The sequence below is a fragment of the Anabas testudineus genome, chromosome 9, assembly GCF_900324465.2.
Source record: "Anabas testudineus chromosome 9, fAnaTes1.2, whole genome shotgun sequence".
Classification (NCBI taxonomy): Eukaryota; Metazoa; Chordata; class Actinopteri; order Anabantiformes; family Anabantidae; genus Anabas; species Anabas testudineus.
The window spans coordinates 19,659,011-19,684,407 of record NC_046618.1 but is presented as its reverse complement, the minus strand read 5'-3'; the positions used below and the strand labels follow the sequence as shown (position 1 = coordinate 19,684,407).

Genomic DNA, 25,397 nt, shown 5'->3' with positions numbered 1-25,397 from the left:
AAAATTCATTTCTATCTTAAAAACTGAAGATAATGTTCAGAAATCTTCTATCACAAAAATAAAAAGGACAAGTTTTCTTAAGTTCAAGACACACAAGTGTCCTTTATTATAACAAGAAACATTTTTACAGATTGAAAATGAAAAGGGAAAATGTATTGCAAATTATAATTTTATAAGAAGAAACATATTACAGATGTTACAACTGCACTACAACCTAATATGTTGTTGTTGTTTTTTAAATTACAACATTTAGCAACCTCTGCCAGGGAGTGTCTCACAAAGCACTGAAGTGAACAAAACATTTAATACCACACACACATGGTTGCCTCCGTGGATTTTTGTGTGTTACAGAACAGTAAATAAATATGAATCTTTAAAACCTCAATATGTATTTATCATTTTAATGAGAGAAATGTTGCTTAACAATATACGGTATCTGTTTGTATATATATATCATATTTATTTATGCATCAAGGGACAGCAAAATACAAAATATATATTCTGTTCTGTTTTTGACATTTTAGAGGCTGTTGACTCATGTGAAAATTGCAAAAATTGCATGCTTAAGACATCAGATTTCTTAAACAAAATCTTGCTTACAAGGGAAATGCATAACATATTTACAAAAAGAACACAGCCATAGGCTCAAACTATTAGGAGGGAAAGGGGAAATGAAGTTTCCTTTTCCCTCTGGACAACAATATACACTGTGGCCAATGGGCCAGTTCTCCAACACCACAGGACTAACAGATACTCAAGCCTGTCTTAACTGCCAATCTCCAAGATGGCTGTATACTGTACAACATATCACATCTCCACCAACTCTCCACTTAATGCAATCAAACCTAGAGGCTCAACATAAAGTTGTCCGATTGATTAAAGAAATGTACACTACTCTAGAGAGTGTAACCAAAAATCACATGATATTTAAAAAGGGGAAAGGACCTGTGCATGAAACTGGATTATTATCAACTGAGGAGAACATTTCCCACACAATAAACTGAAATAACACTGAAACTTTAAATGTGCTCTATAAAATGCCCCTTAATCACAATTTTCAATATAAACAAGATTATACAAAAAATAACAAAATATAAACACATTGAGAAACCATATGAAAAAAGGCAAAGGCTAAAAGAAAATAAATACCCAGTGTGTATGCTGTGAATTCACTGTAGAAAAGTAGTAAAAGAAAACAGAAGACTTTCTCTGCCCCGCGTATGACCCAACACCATAAACCACAAAATGTCTGTAAGCAGGCAATGTGTATAAATAAGATATTAATAAATAAAAAGAATCGATGAAACACAGATGTTGCTGTTAGTATAAAAGTATATAAAAAGTCCTATTAAATCTTGTTTATAGATTTGCCCTTTTTCTATATTTTTTTTTCACAGAGTGCTTTTGTTTTATAAAAAAAAATATACAGCAGCTCAACTTGCTGAGCGTTTTATTTAAACTGTTCTGGTATATGTCCAATCTGAGACTGCATGTTTGTTGGTGGGCTTGAAATGCCCTCAGACCAGTCGGACATGTTGGAATGAGGAGATGAACTAGACCACTGATCAGGGGAGCCAGGGGAGGGGGTCAGAAAAGGGTGGTCTGGCACCTGAACTTGATGGTTTGGGGTGTTGTCCACAGGGCCTGTATAACTGTGCTGCGAGGGCGGGGTGAGGAACTGGGTGCTAGGCATAGACTGGTTAATGGAGGAGGGCATAATTTGGGTCTCCTGTGGCAAGATGGTGTGGATGGGCATACTGGAGTTGCCTGTACCCTGCTGTAGCTCTGGGGAACTAAGCTCTCCGCTGATGAAGTTCTGGCTGTTGGTGGTGTTTGAGTTCTGGTGCTGCAGCTGGATGCTCTGTTGTTGCTGCTGCTGCTGCTGTTGTTGAAGCTGCTGCAGATTCTGCATCTGCTGCAGCTGTTGAGCCTGCTGCTGCATGATGTGGGGCTGTGGGCCCAGTCTGCCGTTCTGGATTCCCTGGTAGGTCATCATCTGCGACAGGCTTGTGGTGGGGTGGCTGTTGTGCAGGGAGGTCATCATACCATGTTGCCCTCCTTGGTGCAGACTACCCTGACCACCAGTAGCTCCTCTTATTGGGTTGAACTGCCCTGGCTGGCTCATGTTGCCGTGCATCCTGGGTAGCCATTCACACTGGCCGTTCATGGCGCCCTGGCCACTGGAGCCAGACACGGGAAGATGGGTAAGACGGGGAGGCAGTGGGTCAAACTGCAATCGAGCCAGCTCCTGCTTGTTTGGCATCACCATGTGGTTTACAGCCAGGTGTGGGTCAGACATACCCTGCAGATGGTTCAGGGATACAGATGGTGACTGCTGGAAAGGTGAGGTCATCATGGGTGGCGAGGCCACGTCAGAGACATAACCATGTGGAGACTCCAGAGAGTCAACGGGTGACAGAACAGCTGAGCTGTCCAAGATATTCCCAGACTTCCCATCCTGAGAATTCTTCTTCTTCACCTTCATGTCTTTGCCGTCCTTGCAGCCAATGCCCTTGACGCTGGGTTTCCGTGCCTTTTTGCACTGGCCCTGACCTTGAGGCGGTGGCTGCTTCATGCCACCCAGGTAGCCATTGGGTGAGCACAGAGGAGGTGATAATGTGGTGCCGAGTGACCCTCCATGCATAGGAGGACTTTGTACCAGGTTGTACTCGTCCATCAGCCGCACAATGTCATGATGCATTCTTTCCTGTGCAATGTCTCTGGGTAGCCGGTCCATGTGGTCACTTATTTCCCTGTTCGCGAAGTGGTCCAGTAAGACCTTGGCAGTCTCGTAGCTTCCTTCCCTGGCAGCCAAGAATAGAGGGGTTTCCTCCTGAGACAGACAGAAAAGGAACAGAAATTGAGAGATGCACAAGGGATGTTATTTCGGAAAGATTATTATTGTTATACAAAGTGGAAGAAGACACAGACTGTTCTAATACCTTGTTGTTTTGCATGTCTTTGTTGGCCCCTTTCTTCAGAAGCACAATAGCAGCCTCCACGTTATTTACTGCTGCTGCCCAGTGTAGGGCTGATTTACCTAAAGAGACAAAAACTGTCTCATTAGTGTCCGTCTGATGCATTTGATGACATTCAACATTTGACCACACTGAAATATTTGTGAGTTGCATAAAACAGAGACACTTTACCAAAATCATCGGTTGCATTGACGTCAGCATGACAGTTTATGAGCTCTTCTACCATGCCCTCCACTGCCAGCCTGGCAGCCAAGATTAGTGGTGTAGTGCCATCATGCATGCGGGCATCGAGGTCTGTGGCACGGTTCCTTATCAGAATCTATAGAGACACACAACAGGTTATGATGAAATCTGAACCGATTTCACTGATGTAATCAAAATGTGACACTAAATCAAACATTTTCAACATCTGTAGTTGTCCAAACAACAAATTTACCATGTATAGTTTGGTAGTTTTATGTAATTATAACAACAGGTAACTTAAATGAATGTGAACTGACAAATTTACCATTAACTTATAAATTGTTAGGACATTAATTTTGTCTGACTAACAACCATAAGCCCAAGGAGCAGAAATATGAAACACAGAAAAGGCGCAAATCATCACACTTGGTGGAAAACAGCTATTGTGTGGTATTTTTTTTACTTGATTTTTACTTGATCAACAGCTGATATTAAAAAAGTGAATAAATGCACTGATCCTTTTTTTTTATTTTAATTTCAGCACTAATATTGAATCTTTACCACCACGGAAATAATACCAACACAGAGCAGTGCGGCAAGCGAAAACCCACCTGGAACACCCCCTGGGCGTCAGCCGCCACCGCAGCATGCAGAGGCGTCCGGCCCATGTTGTCCTGGATGTTGGCATCAGCACTGGCCTCCAGCAAACGCTTGGCAGCGTCGGAGCGAGCGTAGCGGGCAGCCAGGTGAAGAGCGGTTTCACCTGTACGGTCAGTTTGGTTGTGAAGATTAGCGCCCTGATAGATAAAGTCGTTAATCACGTTGGCAGATGCATCCTCCTCTTCCTCGCTGTTGCCTGTCTCTAAACCTCCCCCACTGCAGGATGCAATCATCAGGGGTGTGAATCCATCTGCACAGAGAGAGGGGAGAAAGAGCATGTATTCACAGGCGTAGGTATAATGAACTTGTAGGAAAAAGACTGCGTGGTCAGCACAGGACCTGTAACTGCTACAGAAAGACAGACGCCTGCACTTCAAAGCATCAGACAGATCAAAACAAGGCAACAAACAAATCGAATGTGGATTTGACTCTTTTGCTCGGGTTGAATCATCGCAGTGCTTTCTTTTCAATAATGGATTCTGATCAAGACGCCGGCACAAGAGAAGCTTCAGAAGGAAAGCGAAGCTAGGGGGATAGAGGCTGGGGCTTGCTAAAGCTAGGCTGCTGCAAAAGCGAAGCATTAATATCTAACAGTGAGAGGCAGCTCAGGCAGTCGACTTGGATAGGTTTTCTCCTCTTCAAAAGAATAGCAAGCCCCAGAGCTCGCAGATTTGGTTGATTCAAGTGCATCGACCCACTACGGGGGAAAAAGTGTGCTCTAAAGTTGTTAACCCTGTTACTTTGATTTTTCATATCTTTTCTTCAGGGAATTTGGCACTTACTACAAAATTGTGTTTTTGCATTTGATGCCTTCATTGGTTTTGTTATGTAGAATAGAAAAAAGAGAGGCCCATTACTGGTCAAATGATTAATCTGATCAGGTATCAGTGTTTTCCCCCAGGCGCCTGGCTTCCAGCCGCCTGCTTTGAAGAATATCCTTTACCCTGAGGACATAAGGCTTTAGCAACTCCTACATGCGCGATTACACACACACACACACACATGCACGCACGCATGCACACACACACACACGCACACACTACTAGAAATGTTGATCTAAAAAGTTAAATATTATAATCATGCAAATCAATTTCTACATCTGTCCTTGTCACAATTTTTTGCACAATACTTGCGAGTAGTTTGACTAAAGTGGAATCTTTTTTTTTTTTCATATTGTTTTTTAACATTTGAATAATTTGAGTTTTGAGGTGATACTATTTGGTATTTCATAAAAAATGTTAAAATAATACCATCATTATCATTATACTTCAGGTCACAGCTTTTTCTCAAATATGTCTAAATGTCCTTTGTAAAATGTGTAAATATCTATTAATGTTCAAAATAAACAAAATAAAAAATAAAAGTCTACATCGACAGGCAGCGTTCAATTCCTACCTTCCTAAATATAAAAAGTAAATGAGTAACCCACCTGGTCCCCGGACGTTGACATCCATGCAGTCATTCTCAATCTCACCCTGTGGGGGTGTGGGAGCAATGGAGGGGATGCGCAGGTCAGCGGCATCAAGATGCTGCTGTGTCCACTGGCGATGGTCTGTCTGGTTGTCGACCTCCAGGATTGCCTGCTCGTCAAACTGCTAAAACAACGGCAAAAAGGTTATACAACGTCAACTACACATGAAAGTTTAAATCAAATCATATATTTTTTGGTGTGTTTTAAAGTACATCATTCAAGAACTTCAAAAAATCAAATACAAGGAGTTTTAAAATTCCTGTAGTATTTTTAAGTATTTTTTCAGAAATTGTCGCTCTTGTTGTAGAAAAATAAACAAACAAAAAAATCAACCTTAAAATCATTCAAAGCTCCACCGATGTGAAATGTTTCTGTTTCCTTACCCTGAAGCGTTTAGCATCCGAAGGCTCGTCCTCTCCCCATTCATTCTGCGTGTCGTCCATGAGTGAAATGTCTGATATGTTTTTCAGTGGCCTGTGATGAAGCAGAAATCCCAATAAAAATCCTTGTACTCTACCGCTTCCATCCCATCTGAAGTGCTCACCAAACAACAGCATTGATTAAATCCATACCCCACTCCTCTTGCCCCAGTCACTTAAAGCACGCCTAAACCTGGTATATCATTATCATTAATGATCCAGGCAAAACCCCCCTTTCCCAAATTTGACTGATCCCCAGTCACAACCACTTTGTCCTTTAGAACTAGCCCTTCACGGGACCTATACAGAATCAGGTACCCGATGACTCAGACCGCCACCGATGAATAAACGTAAACTTACTTTAATCCTACTGAATCCTCTCCGACAGGTTCACGTCTCTTCTTCTTGCTGGTCTCCGTGGGCTTGAAGCCCTCAGGGAGCCAGAGGCGCCCATGCTCATGGCGGCGCTTTCGGGCAGCCACCATCCCGACTCCGAGTAAGACCAGTATCCCTACGCCGCCCAGTACCAAGTAGATGGTGTGACCCCATACCTCGGGAACGTCCGTACCGCCTGGTAGGAGAAGGGACAACATGTTCAAGAAGGGCTGAGGAACAGATGTAAACCCAACAGGATGGACTACGACACCCAGGATAAGCCTGAGTGTTGGAGCAGAGCTAAACCTGGCTTCTTCGCCCCACAGTTCCCACTCCAAAACACACCGCAACCAGCAGCAAGTGCCAGAAACTGACTGATGATCCTCACCGTTTGTAAAGCTAGCTTCTACTATCTAGTCAGTAATAATCGGAATTGCTAACCACTTTTCATCAAAAAATAAAAAAAAGGGATGGGGCGTGATAAAAAAAGAAAAAACGGGATAAAAAGAACACCACCACCTCCTCTATCCCTTTTCAACCCAGGGTACCAAGAGACAACTTTACCATTTCTTCTTTAAGAGAAAAAAGGAGGGGGATTAATGAACTTCAAATTACTGCACGCACTTTAAGCTGTAAAGACGAAGGATTTATTAGGATTTTCGAGATAACAAAGACTCCCAACTTCTAGCACACTCCCGATCAATTTTTCCTCTTCTCTTTTTTTTTTTCCACTAACGATTTTGAAATGATAAACTCCCCCAACCTAAACCCTTAGAGATGCATTAAGTCCTGGTATTACATTCAGCGAGGTGAAGGTTGCAGCAGCCCCTCACACTGCGGGATGAAGTGTGTCTGCGTGTATGTGTGTGCGAGTGTGTTATCTGTGGACCTATATGTGTACATGTCTGAGAAAGACAGAGACAGTGATGGAGATAGTGAACGTTATATTGTGTGAGTAGGGGGTTGGATAAGTTGATTTGCAGCAATTAAGCGTTTTGGAGCCTGAAGCCAGTGGATTTACACACCGAGGGAAGGATTGATTGTTTAGGCCATGAGATTCACAATTGCATTTGTTCACTGCTGCATAACAAATACACAATCAAAGGGTGCCGGGGTTAGGACCCGACCAGAGGGTGCAGCGGATACTTTGGGTTTCAGTGTGAGTGTGAATAAGCAGGCATCTTATCCACTTGTGTATGTATTTATAGCCAGTAAAACAAGGACTTGAGAACAATAACAGTGGGTTTGAGTGTTTTCTACACAACAACCACTAAACAACTATTTATAATTTTGACTATATTTTTCCATCAATTCCAAGCAGCCTTGGGTCTGTACTCAAATGAAAATCAATTAAGACTCTTGGAACGTCTTTAAATAGTGAAAACAACAGATGCTGAAGACAACATCAAAAGCTGTGTCAAAGCTACATTATTGTTTTGTGGTACATGCTGCTTAATGGATTAACAATGCGTTAGCCTGTCTCTAATTAATATGTGGCTTCACTTCTGAGAAGATATCTTAGTTTAAGGGCACTGTAGTTTGTAGCAAATATAACTCACTGTACTGTTTCAGCAGTACAGTTTATTTCCAGGAGCAGGATACTTGAATTTGGTCAAAATAAATTATAGTTTAAGCTCTTTGTGGTGAAGGAACATATCATTCACTGTAACATATGGCCCATGGATGTGTTTCAATATAGTTTAGCACAGTGATACAGTCTATCAGGCTTTATCTTGTTAGTTAGATCAAGTTATTGTTGGTTAGGATCTATTTGAAAAGTCACGATTTATTTACTACACACTGACTTCAATTGCACCATTATAAAATAAACAAGACAAATTTTAAGAGATTGATTTTCTTAAATGAACTGAAAACAATTGATGTGTAGAACATAAAATGCTTAAGATTTGCAATTATGGAGCTAACACACTACCATCACCCTACTTCTACTTTTTCTTTGGTTCAGTTAGAACCTTGTAAGGTATACTCACTATAAACAGCCTCAATTTTGTAGGGAATATCCAATTTGTCGCTGGACGCCAAAGCCCCAAGGAAGGCTGCAGCATCGTTGGTGTTCTGGAAACATTCAGTGGACTGCTGGAAGCATTGACGGTTGTCTACTTCCAAGTAAACAACTGAACTGTAGAGGGGAGGGAAGAGACAACATATTCAGAAGTCATATAAACCAAAAGAAATATAGGAAATAGTCAATGAAGGAAATATTTTTTCAATTGTCCTCCTAACCCTTTAATCTGCAGGTGATCCAGCTCCCTTTTCACCCTCCTACTTCCTCCTGCCACATTATACAGGCTCCTCTTCACCACGTTCAGCACTTTACTAGAAACATCTGACCATGAACCCACCGAGCGCTTTACGTTGTACTTCTTCAGCTCGTGTTCATTCCCATAGTATGGGTATACCATCATCTGCCCCTTGGTGTCCTTCCTGAATAACACGTTGGTTCGAAGGACGCGGCTCAGCTCACGCAGGAAGCCAAAGGAATTGTTGAGGAGCTGCTCGGGGGTGATGTGGACCACTATGACCAACTGGCCCAGTGCAAGCTTCTCAGGCATGTTACTGGCACAGTCCAAGCCGTCCCACTCACACTCAGCATTGTTGCAGCCCTGGTCGCAGTGGCCATCAGCATAGTGGTCTTTGCAGTACTGGTCATACAGGGGGCTGAAGAAAAAAACATGTTAGGAGCATTCTCCTTAATATACACAAATATAATTTCAATGGTGTCTGGTTTCAGTGATGGAACATGCTTAGTGCCTTCTAATCATCCACATACCAGGCAACAAAACTTTTAGCCAAATGCTGAAAATACTAATCTGACTCTTGTTTAATGTAGATGCAAAGGCCTCTTACTTGCACTGTCCTTCCAGTTTCTGACAGTCAAATCCATCAAAGAGACATCCAGCATTATCACACTGTGAATCACACTTTCCATCGTTGAAGTATCTCCAGCACTGCAGCGAGGCGGAGCAGTTCTTCCATGGATCGTCAAAGTTGAGCGAGCAGTCACCGTTGTCCCAACCGCACGCGTGGTTGTTACAGAGCACATCACAGAACTTGTTGTGCTTAAACTCCTCACACTTTGGGATTGTGCAGGGCTCCTCCACATCCCGAGGCGGCAGAATGTCACGGCCAAATCCCCCCTGGAAGTTGTAATCCAGGATGTGGCAGCCATGACCATTGAAGTTTGAGGGGCAGACGCACTGGTAGTATGGCGCCTCTGAGGTGTATTCACATGTACCACCATTGTAGCAAGGGTTTGAATTACAGGGACTGTTAGTGGGATGTTGACACTCAGGCCCAGTGAATGATGGAGGGCACAGACACTTGGGGCTCTTGTGACTGGAGATGCAGGTGCCTCCATTGCGACAGTGAAGGCTACCGCAGGCTTGGGCGTCAGATTCACATGTGGAGCCAGTAAAGCCCTAAAGGAAGAGAGGGCAACAAATCATTTTTATTCAATACTTTAGAGCTAATCATTTCAATTTGTGTTTTTTTTATTAAACACAAAAATTCTAACAAATCTCTCAGTGGAAATTCATTATATAGCAAAAATAAAACCGGGCTGGGTACATGTTATTGTTGTATCTCTTTGAGTTTCCTCTGTTTGCTGCAGTTTCCTCCAACAGTCTGTATGCATACAGGTTAGGTTGAGTAAACTCTTAAAGACTGCCTGTATAGGTTAGTGGAGTGTGCAGGTACTTACAGGTGGACATTTGCAAATGAAGCCATGTGGAGTGTTACTGGCTACAGCACAGGTCCCTCCGTTTCGGCATGGTTTACCTTTACAGCCATCGAACACTGTCTCACAGCGCTGACCTACAATGGGGTCGCGTATAAAAAAGGTTAATCATATTGTTTACAGTATTTCCAAAATACCAAAATCTCTTTTATACCCTATATCACATACAGCTAGACCATCTCATATTGGCTTATTAAGATCTATAACTTTTGGTTGATTTGTAATTAAAAATGGTATAAAATGCCAAAGGCATGTTTTATGCATTTTCATCAAGTGTTTTGAGAGGATAAGAAAAACACGGCAAGCACATAAATTCAAAAAACTAACAGAAGAAACCACATAAGAGGAGTCTTTTACTCCAAATCAAAGCAGATGGACGATGCTTCACATGTTCAGTTCACCTGTGTATCCGGTGCGACACTCGCAACGGTAATTGTTGGTGAGTTGGATGCAGCTGTACGTGCCCACAGGGTCACATGGGTTGGACAGACACTCGTTGACGTCTCCCTCGCAGCGCTCCCCTACATATCCTGCAGGGCAGATGCAGTGGTAGCCTCCGACTCGATCCACACACGTCCCTTTGTTGAAGCACTTTGGCTCTTTGGTGACCGGGTCTGTGAAAGGGTTGCAGTCATCGATATTGATCTCGCAGTGCACACCTGGGGAGGATGCAGCAGGGAAGAGTAATGTCAGTTAACATAGTTTGTTGGCTTGTTGGTACAATTTAGTTTCAAGCGGCCTCATCTACGTCTACTTCAGTAAATAGTAGTAAATGTCCTTGGGTGACATTTAACAGCCCTCTGATAAGATCAACAGCTACAGAAAAACAACAATGCAGGGAAAAAACACCCTCACTCTGCAATTTCTTAGTAATGTCTTACAGCTGCATGGAATTATAGGACACTAAGTGTAAAGTCAAGGGAAAAATTCATATCTCTGCTCTTAGTAAAACTGATTTGTCCCTGCATGATTACAGATGGTGTAAAATAATAAGGGCTACTTCTTGTTTAGTTTTTTTTTTCTTCATTAGATTAGAGTTTATTTATATTTATTTTCTATTTATAAATCTATAATACAATAATCATTATAATACAATAACTTCCTTAAAGGACAACTTTGACAACTTATAGGCATCTCATTAGCATTTTTTCTATATTTTCTTTTAAAGTCTATTTTACTTTATTTATTTATTTTACGGTTGATATTCTTTTAACTTTAAACCAAAGCCTTTGACATTTTTTGGTGCCTTGATCAAAAATATCTCCAGCAACATGTTGGCGTTTTTTTGGGATACACCCAGCTCCACTGGCACTTCAGGCTGACCTACAACACACTCTCCCTTCATGTGTGACAGAAAGATCGATGGCAAATTTGACAAGCGGAGAAAAGGATGGAGCCAAGGGAGGAGTTTTCAGACATGCCCTGGGTGCTGTTAAGCCCTAATTAATGAAGCGTGGACTCAAGGAGGAGAGGATGGGGAGGTAGAGTGGTGTGGAGGTGTGTGCGTGGGGTCTGCTGACCTTGGGTTCCCCGGGGACAGGAGCATTTGTAGGTATTGATCAGGTCAATGCAGGTGCCCCCGTTCTGGCACGGCTGGGAGAAGCATTCATTGATCTCGTCCGAGCAGTTGGTCCCCATGTAGCCTGGCATGCACTGAGACAAAGAGAGAGAGAGAAGAGAAGAGGAAGCCAAGAGAGAGGAGAGAGGGGAAAGTTTAATCAATGCCTGACATAAAACAAAGATGTTTTTTGTTTACCTGGCTGTTTTCTGGCCTCTATCCTGCCAAGGCCAGCAGATCCTTTAGTCCACAGGAGATTAACATAACCAAGTTTGTTTTCTATTTATAAACAGGTCTTTTTGTTAGGACCACCTAGAGCTTCATTTGAAAGGAGGCTTGTTGTACACCCACGCATTTCAACAAATTAAGGTTTGAGATGTTCAACTTGTAAAACATTTTATTAAGGTTAGTTAAATTACGATGACCTTTAAAGTGTTAATTAAGAATGGTATTCAAGATCCAGTTTACAATTAAAGGTGACATTGACAAAAATAAGGTGCCCGCATGATTGAAATAATTTATCTTTAAATCTAAACCACCGGGTGAATAAATGTCTTCACGTTTCTTACCTTGCAGGTATATCCGCCTAAGAAGTCCGTGCAGGTGGCTCCATTCTGGCAGGGATTCGGGGTGCATTCATCTACCTGCTCCTCACAATAGCTCCCAGTGTACCCGGCCTGACAGTGGCAGTAGTGAACGTTTCCTGCGTCCAGACACTGACCCGAGTTACGGCACAGGTGGGCAACATCAACACCTACACACGGGATGAGAGAATGGGTCAAGTTGTTGGTGTTGTTTCTGAAAATGTCATTTCCTCAGGGGTGATTTGCAGCACATTTAACTTACCTCTCTGCTTGGCTGCCACCTCACAGGAAACACTTGGGACATCACAGTAATGGCCCGTCCAGCCAGTCTCACACTTGCAAGTGTAGGTGGTGTCACTCTGCCAGCAGGTTCCCCCATTCTTACATGGGAACGAGTCACACCAACGAACTAGGTTCTGGTTGCACAAACACGAAACATAACAACCATTAATTTGGGTGCTGACTAGAAATTTAGGGTCAACATGACCTTAACCCTTACTCATTTAAATATCACAGCAAAGGTTGCAGGTCAAAACATGTATAAAAGTGTAGATTAAAACAGGTCTGTTTTGCATTTGGATTATATTTCAGTGTGATGGAGAAAGAATGGAAAATGTAATGTAAGAGCATAATCATCAAATTGGTGTTGACTGTAATGGAAACGACTAAAATTAAACTTTATACACAAACAGACTAATGCAACCTGAAGCCCCTCTCTCTCTCTCTCTTGCTCTCTCTCTCCGCCTACCTGACAGTTGAGTCCAGTGTAACCGTGTGGGCAGGTGCACTTGTAGGTGCCGTAGCTGTCATGGCAGGTGCCACCGTTCAGACATGGTTTGGAGTCACACTCGTTGATGTCATGCTGACAGTAGATGCCAGTGAAGCCAGGCGGGCATAGACATGTGAAGGTGTTGATGCCGTCGACACAGGTGCCACCATTAAAGCAGGAGCTGCAGGAAAAAAAAGTTATAAAATACACAAACACACACAAAAAGTATTCTGCAGCTCCTTAGGATGAAGGGAAGAGTAAAGCAAATCAATAAAATGTACTGTTCAGGCTGCAGGCAAATTCACATCTGATTTAACTAAAAATAAATGCTTTATTCTAGCAGTGTCCTACATATTTTCCCACATGGGAGCTCCACCGATGTGGGTGAGGGAATATAGTCATGCACTTAAGTGAACAATAAAGTGTACAGGCTGCTGATGATTGGACAGCTGTTGAAGTTGTAAATCAGTACTCTACCAAAAGGGGCAGTAGCGGACAAGAAAATGTGGTGTACATGAACAAGTGGATGAAATTGAACCTGTTGATCTGAACAGATGCCTTCACTGACCGACCTGTGTACACAATCACCAGAGTTCACCCATGTGTCTTATGTGTCTTATGTATTTTGTGAACTCTTCGTGACTTGTGATATTGAACCGCTGTGTGAGCTCTGTACCTCTCCGTGCAGTCAGGAGTGTTATTTTCACAATGGATTCCACTGAAGCCAGGCGGGCAGGTACACGTGTAGCTGTTGACGCAGTCGGTGCAGTTGGCTCCGTTCTTACACGGGTTGCTCTCACACTCGTTGATGTCCTCCTCGCACTTTGTTCCCCTGAAGCCGGCCGGGCAGGTGCACAGAAAGCCGTTCACCTCGTCTTTGCAGAGACCCCCGTTACTGCAGGGATCTAGGGGGACAGGATTTGACTCTAGCTTAGTGAATGTGTTTGTTTTCTTTCACCGGTTTTCTCCTTGTCTTTGCTCTCACAAACACAAAGAACTGGAAAACCTACTGGGCTGGCAGTCATTGATGTTGGTTTCACAGTTGCGTCCACTGAAGCCCGGTTTGCAGCTACACTGGTAACTGCCCAGAGTGTTCTGGCAGGTTGCACCATTGCGACATGGATTCTTCACACACTCTTTGATGTCCACCTCACAGGTTTGACCTTTGGCAGGAGGAAAGCAGAAGAGAAATATGTCCCTTTATAGCATGTCCATGCATGTAAAAATGCTAAGATGAACAAAAACATTCTGCAGGGTATTTAAGGAAACTGAATATTTAATCTAAACTGTACATTTTATTGATTTTGTTATGCACACTAAACATACCTTTCTCTCTTATGGAAACACATGACAACATTGGCAAACTGTTCTATAAACAATAGGAAATAGTTACTTTAGGATGCAGAGGTATGCAAACTGCAAAGTAATGTTTACCTTGCCATCCCTCAGGACAGATGCAGGAGAAGCTCAGATAGTCATCTGACTCTTGACACACTCCTCTATGTTTGCAGGGATTGGAAACACAGGGAGCCATCAAAGTTTCACAGTTCTCCCCTGTCAGACATAAATAAGGCTTCTATTAAGGCACACTTTGAATTAAAATAAGGTACAAGCTGTGTTTAACATTAACTTTCACCGTGTGATATCACGTAGGAGTCATGAACTTGGAGATAACCCAACCCAAATGGACACAGAACCATCTTTCAATCAGTGCTATCAGAAGATTTTAACCAGGTTCTGTCAGTATTACAGGCCTGCGGAGACATTTCCCTATCTGTTTCCACAACACACGGCATGTACAGGAAGCCGGCTCCAGTTTCCGGCCATTGTAAAGCCATTTGCTGTTCTGTGAGACAGGAAGCAGGCAAACAGGAAATGTGTCAAGCACCCCGTTCCCACCCTGGCACAAGCAAAAGCCTTTTATTATTCAAAGTCCTGTGGATTTTTCCAAAAAGATGATTCAACAAATGCAAGAAATGTGCCCTTAGATTGTCCCTTATTATCTTTTTGTCAAATAATAGGTAATATGACATGAAACAATTTTCCAGCTCTCTTATCAGGGATGCCTGGTTATCAGAGGTTTGGTGTCTTAAAGCCTTGAGGAAGTCTTGCTGCTGAACTTTGCACAACCAAACGCATATTTTTCCTCTTTGCCAGTAACATTAAGTACACAGGCTGTGGAAAATGTCACAACAACAGTCCAAAATATAAGTATCAGACATATTCAATAATATTTTCATACCTGTGTAAGGAAGAATACAGTTGCATTTGTAGCCTGCAACATCATCAATGCACGTCCCCTGGTTGAGGCAGGGGTTGGAGGCGCACTCGTTTATGTTTGTCTGACAGTTTGGTCCTGTTATAAAAACAAAGAATATGCAACACAAACCTTGTCAAACTCACACCACGCAAGCCAAAACATGCCAGAACAAGCCTTATATGCACGTAAACTGACCAGTGAAGCCCATGCGACAGGTGCAAACGTATCCGCTGGTCATATCCTTGCAGGTGCCTCCATTCATACATGGGTTGGATTCACACTCGTTGTTGTTGATGTCGCAGTTTTTACCGCTCCAGCCAGAGTCGCACAAGCATTTATAGCTAATAGGAAGAAAACATTGGGAAAGCGTTATGTTAAAATAAGTCTGACAGGTGTGTGTTGCTGCTTAGCTTGGCTCATAACTAGCTTAAAACATTAATCATCTCATCTACCTCTGCAAGAAAAATGAAAAAGGACCCACTCTAAAATGTATATATAGAAATTGTTTATTTCTCTAATTGTATTTGGTTCTCATGCAGTTTGCAGAGAGTCTCACCCATTGATCTTGTCGTCACAGTGACCGTGGATGCAAGGATTGCTGAGACACTCATTGGCTTGGGAGAAGCAGGTGGCATCATAGTAACCATCTGGACATAAGCAGGTGAACCTGTTGATGCCATCAATACAGGTTCCACCATTGTGGCAAGGGTTGATGGCGCACTCGTCGATGTTGATGTTACACATGGTGCCTAAAAGGAAGGAGAGGATGGTTTGATGTAGTTCCTGGAGGAATCTAACAGTATGTAATCCAATCACTTAATGTATCTCCTGGTGTGAAGGCATGAGTTTTGGAAATGACTGTATTCATTTGTGCACAATCCTCTTTGAAGAATTATTTTAACATACACAATGTAAACTCATACAACAACAGACAATGCTGCCACACAATGAAGGCCATATCTCAGCGCAGCAACTGTATCCATTTTCAGAAACATGAGGGGTATTAAGTCCTCCTTTGTCGGCCACTTGAAGCGTTGACGCCATTCAGTCCGATGCCACGCATAGCATAAAGGCAGCCCATTTAGCTTTAAAGCAGAGACTGGCTTCCAAGCTTTTAAAAGCTCAACTTTCAGGAATCTTTCAGGGAATCTTTTCTCCGGCTCATATCCCCAGTGGCTATGTGTGCCACAGTGTGCGTGTGTGTCCTCTCATTGTGTGGGAGGGCAGCTTGCTTGTCCTAACAGCAGCAGGTTTGGGACAGGGTGGAGCTGGAAAGTGACACCGGTCGAGCCTCAGAGGAGCGTGCGCACTCGCTCGCCATCTGTTACCCTCCCCATCAGGACCACACTTCACTGTCCGTATCTTTGATCCCTAAAACCTGCACTCTTGCTTTGTCTAGTGGTCACCTGAGACGGAAGTCTATCTTATCAAAGCTTTTCTGCAGCGTGAAGATCTGCAATGATTTAGTCTATTTAAAACAGGAACAAAGATAAAAAGTCCTTCATACAATATATACATACAATAGCAACATAGCTCCAAAGTCTCCTCTATATTTTCTACTTGGATCAACCACTAATGTATCTATCGTACGTTCTAAAAGGAACATACTGTTTGTCAAGAAAATGATTTGGTTTGACTTGAAAAAAATTGACTTAAAGATTATTTAAAAAAACGTTAATTATAAACTTCTTACTCTCTCAGTGTTTGAAAGACTTTAGTCATCTTAGTGTTTGTAAAGAGAAGATGACAAGAAGGTCCTAAGCTAAGTCCTCTGCCATATAAGCAACGTTCAACACTGAACGATCATGTCACAGTCACAGCCCATGTAAACTTACCAGTGTAGCCTGGTTCACAGGAGCACTCATAGCCGTTGATCTTATCGATGCAGGTCCCATAGTCACAGGGATTGCTCTTGCAGTCATCAATATTGATTTCACAATTGATGCCTGGAAGATTGTTTGGAAAGTGTCAGTAACATGTAATTTTAGAATAAGGGTTATGCTTATGATATACCTATATACCTCTTTCTTATTGTTTGATCCTTACCTGTAGTGCCTTTGGGGCAGATGCAGATGTAGGCGTTCTCTCTGTCCTGACAGGTGCCTCCATTCCTGCATGGCTGGCTCAGACACTCGTCAATATTGGTCTCACACAGCCGGCCTGTGTATCCAAGTCTGCAGTTGCAGCTGAAGGAGGCCAGGCCGTCGATGCAGGTACCGTAATGGCAGGGGTTTGAGTAACACTCATTGATGTCTGTCTCACAGTGCCTCCCAGTGTAACCTGGCAAAAGTGGTATTTTCTTTTGAACTGATGTTTTTGCTTATGTTTTTGGTCATGGACATTTTGGTTTATTTTGCAGGCTTAAATGGTTGGTGTTGTCTTACAATTCCAGTCTTTCCACACCTTACAGTGCATCCAGAAAGTTTTCACAGTGCTTAACAATTTCCACATTTTGTTATGTTACAGACTTATTTTTAAAAAGATTAATTTCATTATTTTCCTAAAAATTCTACAAACAATACTTCATAATGACAAAGTGAAAAAAGTTTGTTCTTGCAAATTTATTTAAACTAAAAAATAAAAAATAACTTATACATAAGTATTTACAGCCTTTGCCATGACACTCAAAATTGAGCTCTGCTGCATCCTGTATTCCACTAATCATCCTTGAAATGTTTAAACAACTTGCTTGAGTCCAGCTGTGGGAAATTCAGGTCTTTGGTCAGGATTTGGAAAGGAATACACCTCAGTCCCACAGTTAACAGTGCCTGTCAAAGCACAAAACAATCCATGAAGTACAAGGAATTGTCTGAAGACCTCTGAGACAGGATTGTATTGAGGCACAGATGTGCGGAAGGGTACAGAAAATTTTCTGCAGCATTGAAAATCCCAATCAGCACAGTGGGCTCTATCATCCGTAAATGGAGTTTAGTTCCACAAGGACTCTTCCTGGAGTGATTGAGAGAGACGGGCTTTAGTCTGGGAGGTGATCAAGAACCCGATGGTCGCTCTGGAAGAGCTCCCGCATTTTTCTGTGCAGAGAGGAGAACCTTCCAGAACAACAACCATCTCTGCAGCACTCCACCAATCAGGCTTAAGTGGTAGAGCGGCCAGATGGAAACCACTCCTCAGTAAAAGGCACATGACAGCCTGTCTAGAGTTTGCCAAAAAGCACCTGAAGGACTCTCAAAGAAGACTCACTGGTCTGATGAAGCAAAGTTTGAACTCTTAAGCATGAATGCCAAGCATCAAGTCTGAAGGAAACGAAGCACCTCTCACCACCTGTTCAATACCATTCCTACAGTGAACCATGGTGGTGGCAGCATCATAATCATGATATGGGGAGCAGCAGTAACCTAGAAACTAGTCAGGATTAAGGTAAAAGATGAATGCAGCAATGTGCAGAGACATCCTTGGTGATTTCAGAGCACTCTGCACCTCAGACTTAGGCAAAGGTTCATCTTTCAACAGGACAACAACCCTAAACACACAGCCAAGATAACAAAGGAGTGACTACAGGACAACTCTGTGTAAGTCCCTGAGTGGCCCAGCCGGAGCCCCGACTTGAACCCAACTGAAATATCTCTAAAGAGATCTGAAAATGGCTGTGCACGGACGCTCCCCATCCATCTAATGTAGCTCGAGGGGTAGTGCAAAGAAGAAGAGAAACTGCTCAAAAATAGGTGTGAAAAGCTTGTAGCATCATATTAAAAAAGACTTAAGGCTGTAATTGGTGCTAAAAATGCTTCAACAAAGTATTGAGCAAAGACTCTGAACACTTATATACATGTGATTCTTTTTTGTTTGTTTTTTTCAAACAAACTTATTTCACGTTGTCATTATGAGGTATTGTTTGTAGAATTCTGAGGAAAATAAGGAATTTACTGCATTTTGGAAAAAGGCTGTAACATAATGAAATGTGGAAAAAGCTAAGTGCAGTAAATACTTTCTGGCTGCACTGTAGGTAAATTGTCTTTATAATGTTTTACTTTTTCATTTTCTAATGTTTTACTCTCTAATTTCAAATGTTTTCTATTTTAAGTTTTTGTCAAAGGTTGCATACCTTCAGTGCACTCGCAGGTGTACTTGTTGGGTCCGTCTGTGCACTTGGCGCCATTTTTGCACGGCGTGCTGGCGCACTCGTCGATGTCTATCTGGCAGAGGTTTCCAGTGAAGCCTGAAAAAACAACAAGAGGGTGTTATTGTGTGCATGTGTGTGTAAACGAGGGGATGTGTGTGTGTGCAGACGTGGCTACTGTGTTTACCATTTCAAATTAGACCCACTCATAATCCTGAGCTCGGTCGTAGAAGAACTCTCAACAAATCAGAAATCTGCATGTTAATTAACAACTGTGCAACACTACAAGCTTTCTTTTTTTCCTTTCACTTCTTTACAGCACAACTCCAAAAAGAGAAGGGAAAGTGGGGGGACCGATTCATTTAGAGTAGGGGGAGGGATAGAGGGAAAGAAATGAGGGAAGAATGAAACTTACAAGGCCTCCTGACCGAGGGGTGAGAAACAAAGGAGGGCCTGTCTGCTCAACCCAACGCCAAACTGAGCCTGTTGCCTCCTTTGTCCCGTAAAACTTTTCCATCAAAAAGCGTTTTCTCCTGTCTTGCTTTCAACCCTTCTCCACTACCCCCTCCACTCCCTACCCGCCTCTAAAAAGAGCCACCTTGACCTTTGACCCTCCACTATTCAAACTCCATGTCATTCAAAATCTACCAGCAGACTCTCTCCTTTTTTCCGGAGTAATTCTCATCCCAGATATTTCATTCTCGTCTCCTCTGTCACATGACGATACAATCCAAGGACTAGAATGATGTTGTCTGATGAAGAGATAAAGTCTTAATTCCCCGTCCCACCTCAGTGCAGGAACACACAGGTGGTTTTAGCTAAAAAGACAGACTCAGTCGTGGCTAATCCGGTGAGGAAGTATTTGTGCATTGGTGGCAAGCTTATTTCTCTCATGGGACAAAAACCTATCACGGTTTTCTGACCTGGCTACAAGCAAAATGCATGAACATGAAGACTGCAACACAGAGACAGTGGAAACATGCACACGTTTTTTTACTTTTTTACACAAATATCTATGTAAATTCTGTAAACTTTGATTCTCAGCAAAGACAGATTTACCACATTTAATCTACTTTTTCTTTCTTTGAGCCTCTGATTATTTTGTAACTGAAGTCCTTTATAAGTATGAGCATAGCTTGTGTACATGGTGCATTTATAAGCCACAAAGAGATGATTTGTGTAAGATTTGTACTCTATAAAGTATGAGACATCACAGGATGTTGGCACTACACAACCAGCCTAGTCTCACAAACGTAATGCGGACCACCCATAAACTACTGAATCGACAAAACGGTCTGCATCATCCAGAAGAAATTAAATAATCTAAAAGTGGAAGATCTGCTGTGCAGACGGAGGCCGGAAAACAGCACCAGTCTCTTCTCTTAGCAAAGCTGCCAGTTTCCAGCAGTAGGAAAAAAAGCTGGAACAAACCTCAGTGGTACAAATTGAGTGTTTATTTAGCAGGACGCAAAGCTTCTTCCCAGTTCAGTTACAGTGGCCCACAAAACACTGCTGATTGCATCAAAAAGTCTAAAACAGCCTCCATGAAAATAATTCTTACATAGATGCACAACCATGCATATAAAAGATGAAGCAGAAACGGTGAAGGTGAAGTGGCAGTACAATTCAAGCATGTACTGGGACACACAGACACACACGATGGGATTTATACCCAGACTGCTGGAATCAGACATTTCAATGGCTCTCAGTGGGGTTTCCATGGCTATTCTATGTACAGAAATGAAAAGAGGGGACCCTCGCCTCGGGCCTGGCTTGCAACAGGGACAAATTTACATCTCAAGCAGGGCGGTTAAAGCCCCTCCTCTTTCTGCACCCCTCCGTTCCTGTTTCAGCATAACGGTCTGTGCGTCTCAAGCCCCCTCCCAACCACCACCACCGCTCCATCCACCCTTGCCAAAAAAAACACTTTTACCGCGGCCACTTTGTGCTGCATCCTCACATAACCCTCCCACTGTCACACATGCAGTTTTCTCAGACGTTAAGCTCTTGTGCTCACTCTCGTACCTCTCTCTATTAATTCCAAAGCTTCCTTGTTGGTATTTCTTTTTTTATTTCTTTCTTTCCTTCTGTCTTTTCTCCTTCCTTTTCTTTTTCTCTCAACAGGAAGAATCCTGCCTCTCTCCACCCAGGCTGCCTTTGATCCACCCGACTCAGAGCTTTGCTATTTTTCTCCCAAAAAAGAAAAAAAAAAAATCACTTCCACCTCAATGATCCCGCTGAAAGAATGCAAAACAAAAAAACACATTTGGGGAGTTTGAAGAACCTTTCTTCCTCCTTCTTTTTTTCTCCATCCAAGATTCAATAGTTGCATTCCTTTACCCCTGAACAAAACATCAGTACCTCTTGTCTAAATAGTGTAACTCCAATGGTATTTCTGGATAAGAAAGCTGCAGCAGAACAACTCACTCCCCTTAAAATAGACAAAATGACTAAAGTTCTTGCTTCTGCAACACAGAAAATGTCCTTTTCTCAAGTACAGTAGTAGCTCTGCCTGCTATTATTAGCTCTCAGTCACAATCAAAAGTCTTGTTTAGAACCACACGTTTCTGCTCAATCATCAGACTTTGTAAAGTGAAACGAAACTTGTTTAAAAAGTTCGAACTTCCTCTAGTTTCTCCATATAGATTTTTTTTTTCTCTCCTCCTCGACTGCTGCGTTCATTCTGTGTAACCCGGGCCTGCGGAAGCCTGCCTCAGGGCTAGGATTAGTGCCCGTCCATAGAGGTGTTTGTGTGTGTGCATGTGTTTGTGTTTGAGAGGAAAAGAGAGGGAAAAAGGTAGAGAGAGAGCGAGATTGACCTGTGTGCCCCCTGGCCCCGTGCCTCCTCCCCCTCCCTTCATCCTCCTCCCCCTCTTTTGCAGCACTACGGCAGCCTCACCTGTGGGGCACTGGCAGTGGAAGGAGTTGATCTTGTCAATACACTTGCCGTTGTTCAGGCAGGGGCTGCTGGCGCACTCGTCTGTATCGATCTCGCACAACTTTCCCTCGTAGCCTGGCCAATTAGCATGGGAGGACCAGGAGGGAGATAGATTGGTTAGACAGAGACACAGTGAGAGGCATTTTCACACTGCTATAATATACTGTAACTGATTCAAAGTGGCTACACGTATAGGAGTGGGACTAGTATTTTCTTAAATAATGTCAGAAATGACCATAATGTCATTACTTTGCTTGTTTTATCCTTTATCCGCTAGATATTCAGTTTGCGATCACAAATAAGTTCATATGCATAGCTGTAACTATCATGCTCACTCAACTGCACAAGACATCTTTATAAATTAAAACAAAAGTATTTTCAATGAGCTCCTGCTTTTTGTTAGTATTGTCCTTGTCCTTACCTCATATTTATACAACCAATTAAATTATTATTATTATTATTAGGAGATAGGGTGATCCTTTTACTGATGCCCTCCAAAGCTAATGTTCTGATATAAAAACTAGATTTCCACTTAAGTTTAGGTGTGAACAAGCACAGAGAGAAAGTGTTCAAAGTCATTAGAGATGGTTCAACTCCTGCAGATGTTCTGGACAAACTGTGATGGCTGAACTCTAAACCGAGCATCTCACCTGGCATGCAGATACAGTGGAAGTTTCCTATCTGGTCCAGGCAGGTGGCTTCGTTCTTACAGGGGTTCGACTTGCACTCGTTTATGTCCAGCTCACAGCGCGGCCCCACATAACCCTGCTGGCACTTACACTGGAATGAACCCTTGGTGTTTATGCACTTCCCTGCATGCTCACATGGGTTGGAACCTGTTGAAACAGATGAACATCTTTAATTTACTTTGACGGGCTTTTGTGCAGTTAGAAAACCTAACAAGGAGCAATTCAACTGTAAAGACATGACAATAAGATGATGTGTGTTGTTTAGTGTTGTTTGATGAAGCCAAAACCAAAGCCTCAACTTTTGTATGATTACAGCAATAATACCCCTGAGCGTGTTATTTACTGCGATTATGGCCACAATTATGGGCACTGAAACGCCCACAATTACAGGAAAGAATGAGCTCGTATTTAGGCTTGTATAAAAGAGCTACGAATGCATATGTTAGGACTGAAGCTTTCTTGAGTGTACCAGTAGTTAAATTATTGGATTCAGTACAGCTGACATGTGTCTTCAATAAGTCAGATTTAAACGTTCAAACCAGACGAATGTCAAAGAGTTGGCAGGTCAGATAATACGAGTTCTTACCCAGCGAGCACTCGTCAACATCCTGATCACAGGAAGCACCAACGTATCCAGAGGGGCAGGTACATAAGTGATTTCCGCTGACAGGGTTGGTGTCACAGTTGGAGCCCCTCTGACATGGGTTGCTGATGCAGGCATCGTCCAGCTGGCACAGGAGACCTGGTGCAGGGTATATACTGTCAGTTGAACTTAGCTTAATCCCATTATTTTTGCTCTCATGCACTGCTACCGCCCTTAAAGTACAAGACCTAAATAAAAAGTTGGAATGACATGCTAAGGTAAGCTGATTTGGGAACAGTGTACCCCATATGTCGCATTTACAGGCAGCACAAAAACCTATATTTTGTTTGACTTGTTTATCAATGTATCTGCAAACATTAACTGTCCAGCACCCATAGTGATCCTCACAATCAAATGCCTACAGAAACTTAAAACAAATCTGATTCCCCTTTATGGTACAGCATTAGCACAGACGCCGAATTGCAAAAAAATACAAATAAATGTGTACCTGTGCGGCCGTGGGGGCATTCGCAGTAAAAAGAAGCTACCCGGTCATGACAGGTGGACCCCTGGTGGCAAGCAGCGCTCGCACAGTCATCAATATTCTCACTGCAGTCGTCCCCGGTCCAGCCGTTCACGCACACACACTGGTAGCTGCCGTAGGTGTTGTGGCACGTGCCGCCATTTTGGCAGGCGTTGGGCATCAGCTGACACTCATCAACATCCTCTGTGCAGAGCTGACCTGTGTAGGATCCAGGGTTCAGGGGATTATTTTTTAACCTTTTATATATCTTAAAACACTCTTCCTATATGCCAAGCTATTTTTATAAAGTCAACGTTAGCTCCTTAACGAACAAAGAGCATAGGCACAAGTGCTGGAATACACAAACCTGTAAACTCTGGTCTACACTGGCAGTTGTACGTATTCACTCCATCCACGCACGTTCCTCCATTCTGGCACTCATGACCTGGACAGTCGTCAATGTTGTGGTTGCAGTTTTTTCCAGTAAAACCTGAAACAAATAAAGGAATGTAATTAAGACATAATACATGTGTTACAGTGTGTGTTGGCTTTGTTTTACTTTTCTGCTTGTGACGGCTTTAAATGTCTCCCGGTTCGAAAACAACATTCTCCAGTCTACAACAAAGGAAGTGAAACTTCACTACAGTTGAATGTGGTCAACTGTCTTTTTCCTTCCAAGAAATAAGGCAGCTGTACCCTCTTGAGGTCTGTGGCAACCTCTCCATGTAATAACATCCCCTCTTGCTATACAGTTACACAAGAGGCAACCGCTGGACTGTACAAGTGGCAGCTTGCATAATATAAAGTGAAAGTCAAAACCAGTACAAGTCATCACTGCCACTGCCAGGAGTCTTTCTGGTATCTTTATAAAAACGGACTTCTGACTTCACACGGCTAATAACGACAACTGTTGCTATGCTTTCACTCTTTATAGGCTTTTCAGCTGTCTGCACGTGTGTGTGTGTGTGTGTGCATGTGTCTCTATTTGCATTTGCACAATAAACTAAGGGTCATATCGTATTATTGACCATACAGTTGTGGTGACCTGTCTTTTTGATCCTGTTTTATTCATGTTACACCAAGTCATGTCTTGTTATGATAAGAAGGAATAGAGGCTCTGCACTCAGTGGAAACAGACAAGAACAAGGCAAAGTAGTTTGTGCCGAGTTGATGAGGTATGTGCACCTCTACATTCCCAGCAAGCTCTGCTTCACTCTGCTATGTGAAAAGGATGTTGTCCTTTGACCATTTCCTTATGATAAGCCCCAAAGCCTTCCTGCTCTGCCTAGTTCACACACTGTACACACCAAAGCAGAAACACACACATGCGCACACACACATACAGTACGCGACATGAGCAGGAACAGCCCTGCCTTAAATGACATCATCTCTTAACCATAAGCTAGCAGGCACTGATATTTATATTCCACGTGACAGACTCTGTATTTAGAAACGAATAACCTAACATTAACTGAAGAGAATCTTTTTCTAAAACTGACTTTTTAAAAAACAAAGTTGAACTTTAATTCTAAATCTGCTCTAATATAACTCCTCAATCATGGATAAAGAGGT

At 42.6% G+C, this 25,397-nt stretch overlaps 1 protein-coding gene across 2 annotated transcripts in view; it reads right to left on the bottom strand.

Annotated features, from left to right (window-relative positions):
• Nucleotides 1-244: 244 nt before the first annotated feature.
• LOC113150157 (notch receptor 1) overlaps nucleotides 245-25,397 on the bottom strand; it is a 37,066-nt gene continuing 11,913 nt past the window's right edge. Inside the window, exons 5-34 of one of the 2 annotated variants that reach the window (XM_026342548.1) lie at nucleotides 24,193-24,315; nucleotides 23,811-24,044; nucleotides 23,306-23,461; nucleotides 22,681-22,866; nucleotides 21,992-22,105; nucleotides 19,078-19,191; nucleotides 17,061-17,294; nucleotides 16,850-16,960; nucleotides 15,571-15,763; nucleotides 15,210-15,355; nucleotides 14,997-15,110; nucleotides 14,189-14,308; nucleotides 13,765-13,917; nucleotides 13,431-13,659; nucleotides 12,734-12,935; nucleotides 12,248-12,401; nucleotides 11,971-12,155; nucleotides 11,364-11,496; nucleotides 10,245-10,502; nucleotides 9,808-9,920; nucleotides 8,955-9,526; nucleotides 8,331-8,765; nucleotides 8,078-8,226; nucleotides 6,072-6,282; nucleotides 5,676-5,766; nucleotides 5,251-5,416; nucleotides 3,773-4,071; nucleotides 3,150-3,297; nucleotides 2,943-3,040; nucleotides 245-2,833 (exon numbers count right to left, since the gene is read on the bottom strand). In XM_026342548.1, coding sequence (XP_026198333.1) covers nucleotides 1,451-2,833; nucleotides 2,943-3,040; nucleotides 3,150-3,297; nucleotides 3,773-4,071; nucleotides 5,251-5,416; nucleotides 5,676-5,766; nucleotides 6,072-6,282; nucleotides 8,078-8,226; nucleotides 8,331-8,765; nucleotides 8,955-9,526; nucleotides 9,808-9,920; nucleotides 10,245-10,502; nucleotides 11,364-11,496; nucleotides 11,971-12,155; nucleotides 12,248-12,401; nucleotides 12,734-12,935; nucleotides 13,431-13,659; nucleotides 13,765-13,917; nucleotides 14,189-14,308; nucleotides 14,997-15,110; nucleotides 15,210-15,355; nucleotides 15,571-15,763; nucleotides 16,850-16,960; nucleotides 17,061-17,294; nucleotides 19,078-19,191; nucleotides 21,992-22,105; nucleotides 22,681-22,866; nucleotides 23,306-23,461; nucleotides 23,811-24,044; nucleotides 24,193-24,315 — 6,824 coding nt within the window. In that variant the 3' untranslated portion in view covers nucleotides 245-1,450. The remainder of the gene's footprint in view (nucleotides 2,834-2,942; nucleotides 3,041-3,149; nucleotides 3,298-3,772; nucleotides 4,072-5,250; nucleotides 5,417-5,675; nucleotides 5,767-6,071; nucleotides 6,283-8,077; nucleotides 8,227-8,330; nucleotides 8,766-8,954; nucleotides 9,527-9,807; nucleotides 9,921-10,244; nucleotides 10,503-11,363; nucleotides 11,497-11,970; nucleotides 12,156-12,247; nucleotides 12,402-12,733; nucleotides 12,936-13,430; nucleotides 13,660-13,764; nucleotides 13,918-14,188; nucleotides 14,309-14,996; nucleotides 15,111-15,209; nucleotides 15,356-15,570; nucleotides 15,764-16,849; nucleotides 16,961-17,060; nucleotides 17,295-19,077; nucleotides 19,192-21,991; nucleotides 22,106-22,680; nucleotides 22,867-23,305; nucleotides 23,462-23,810; nucleotides 24,045-24,192; nucleotides 24,316-25,397) is intronic. The other variant, XM_026342549.1, reaches the window with a different exon arrangement.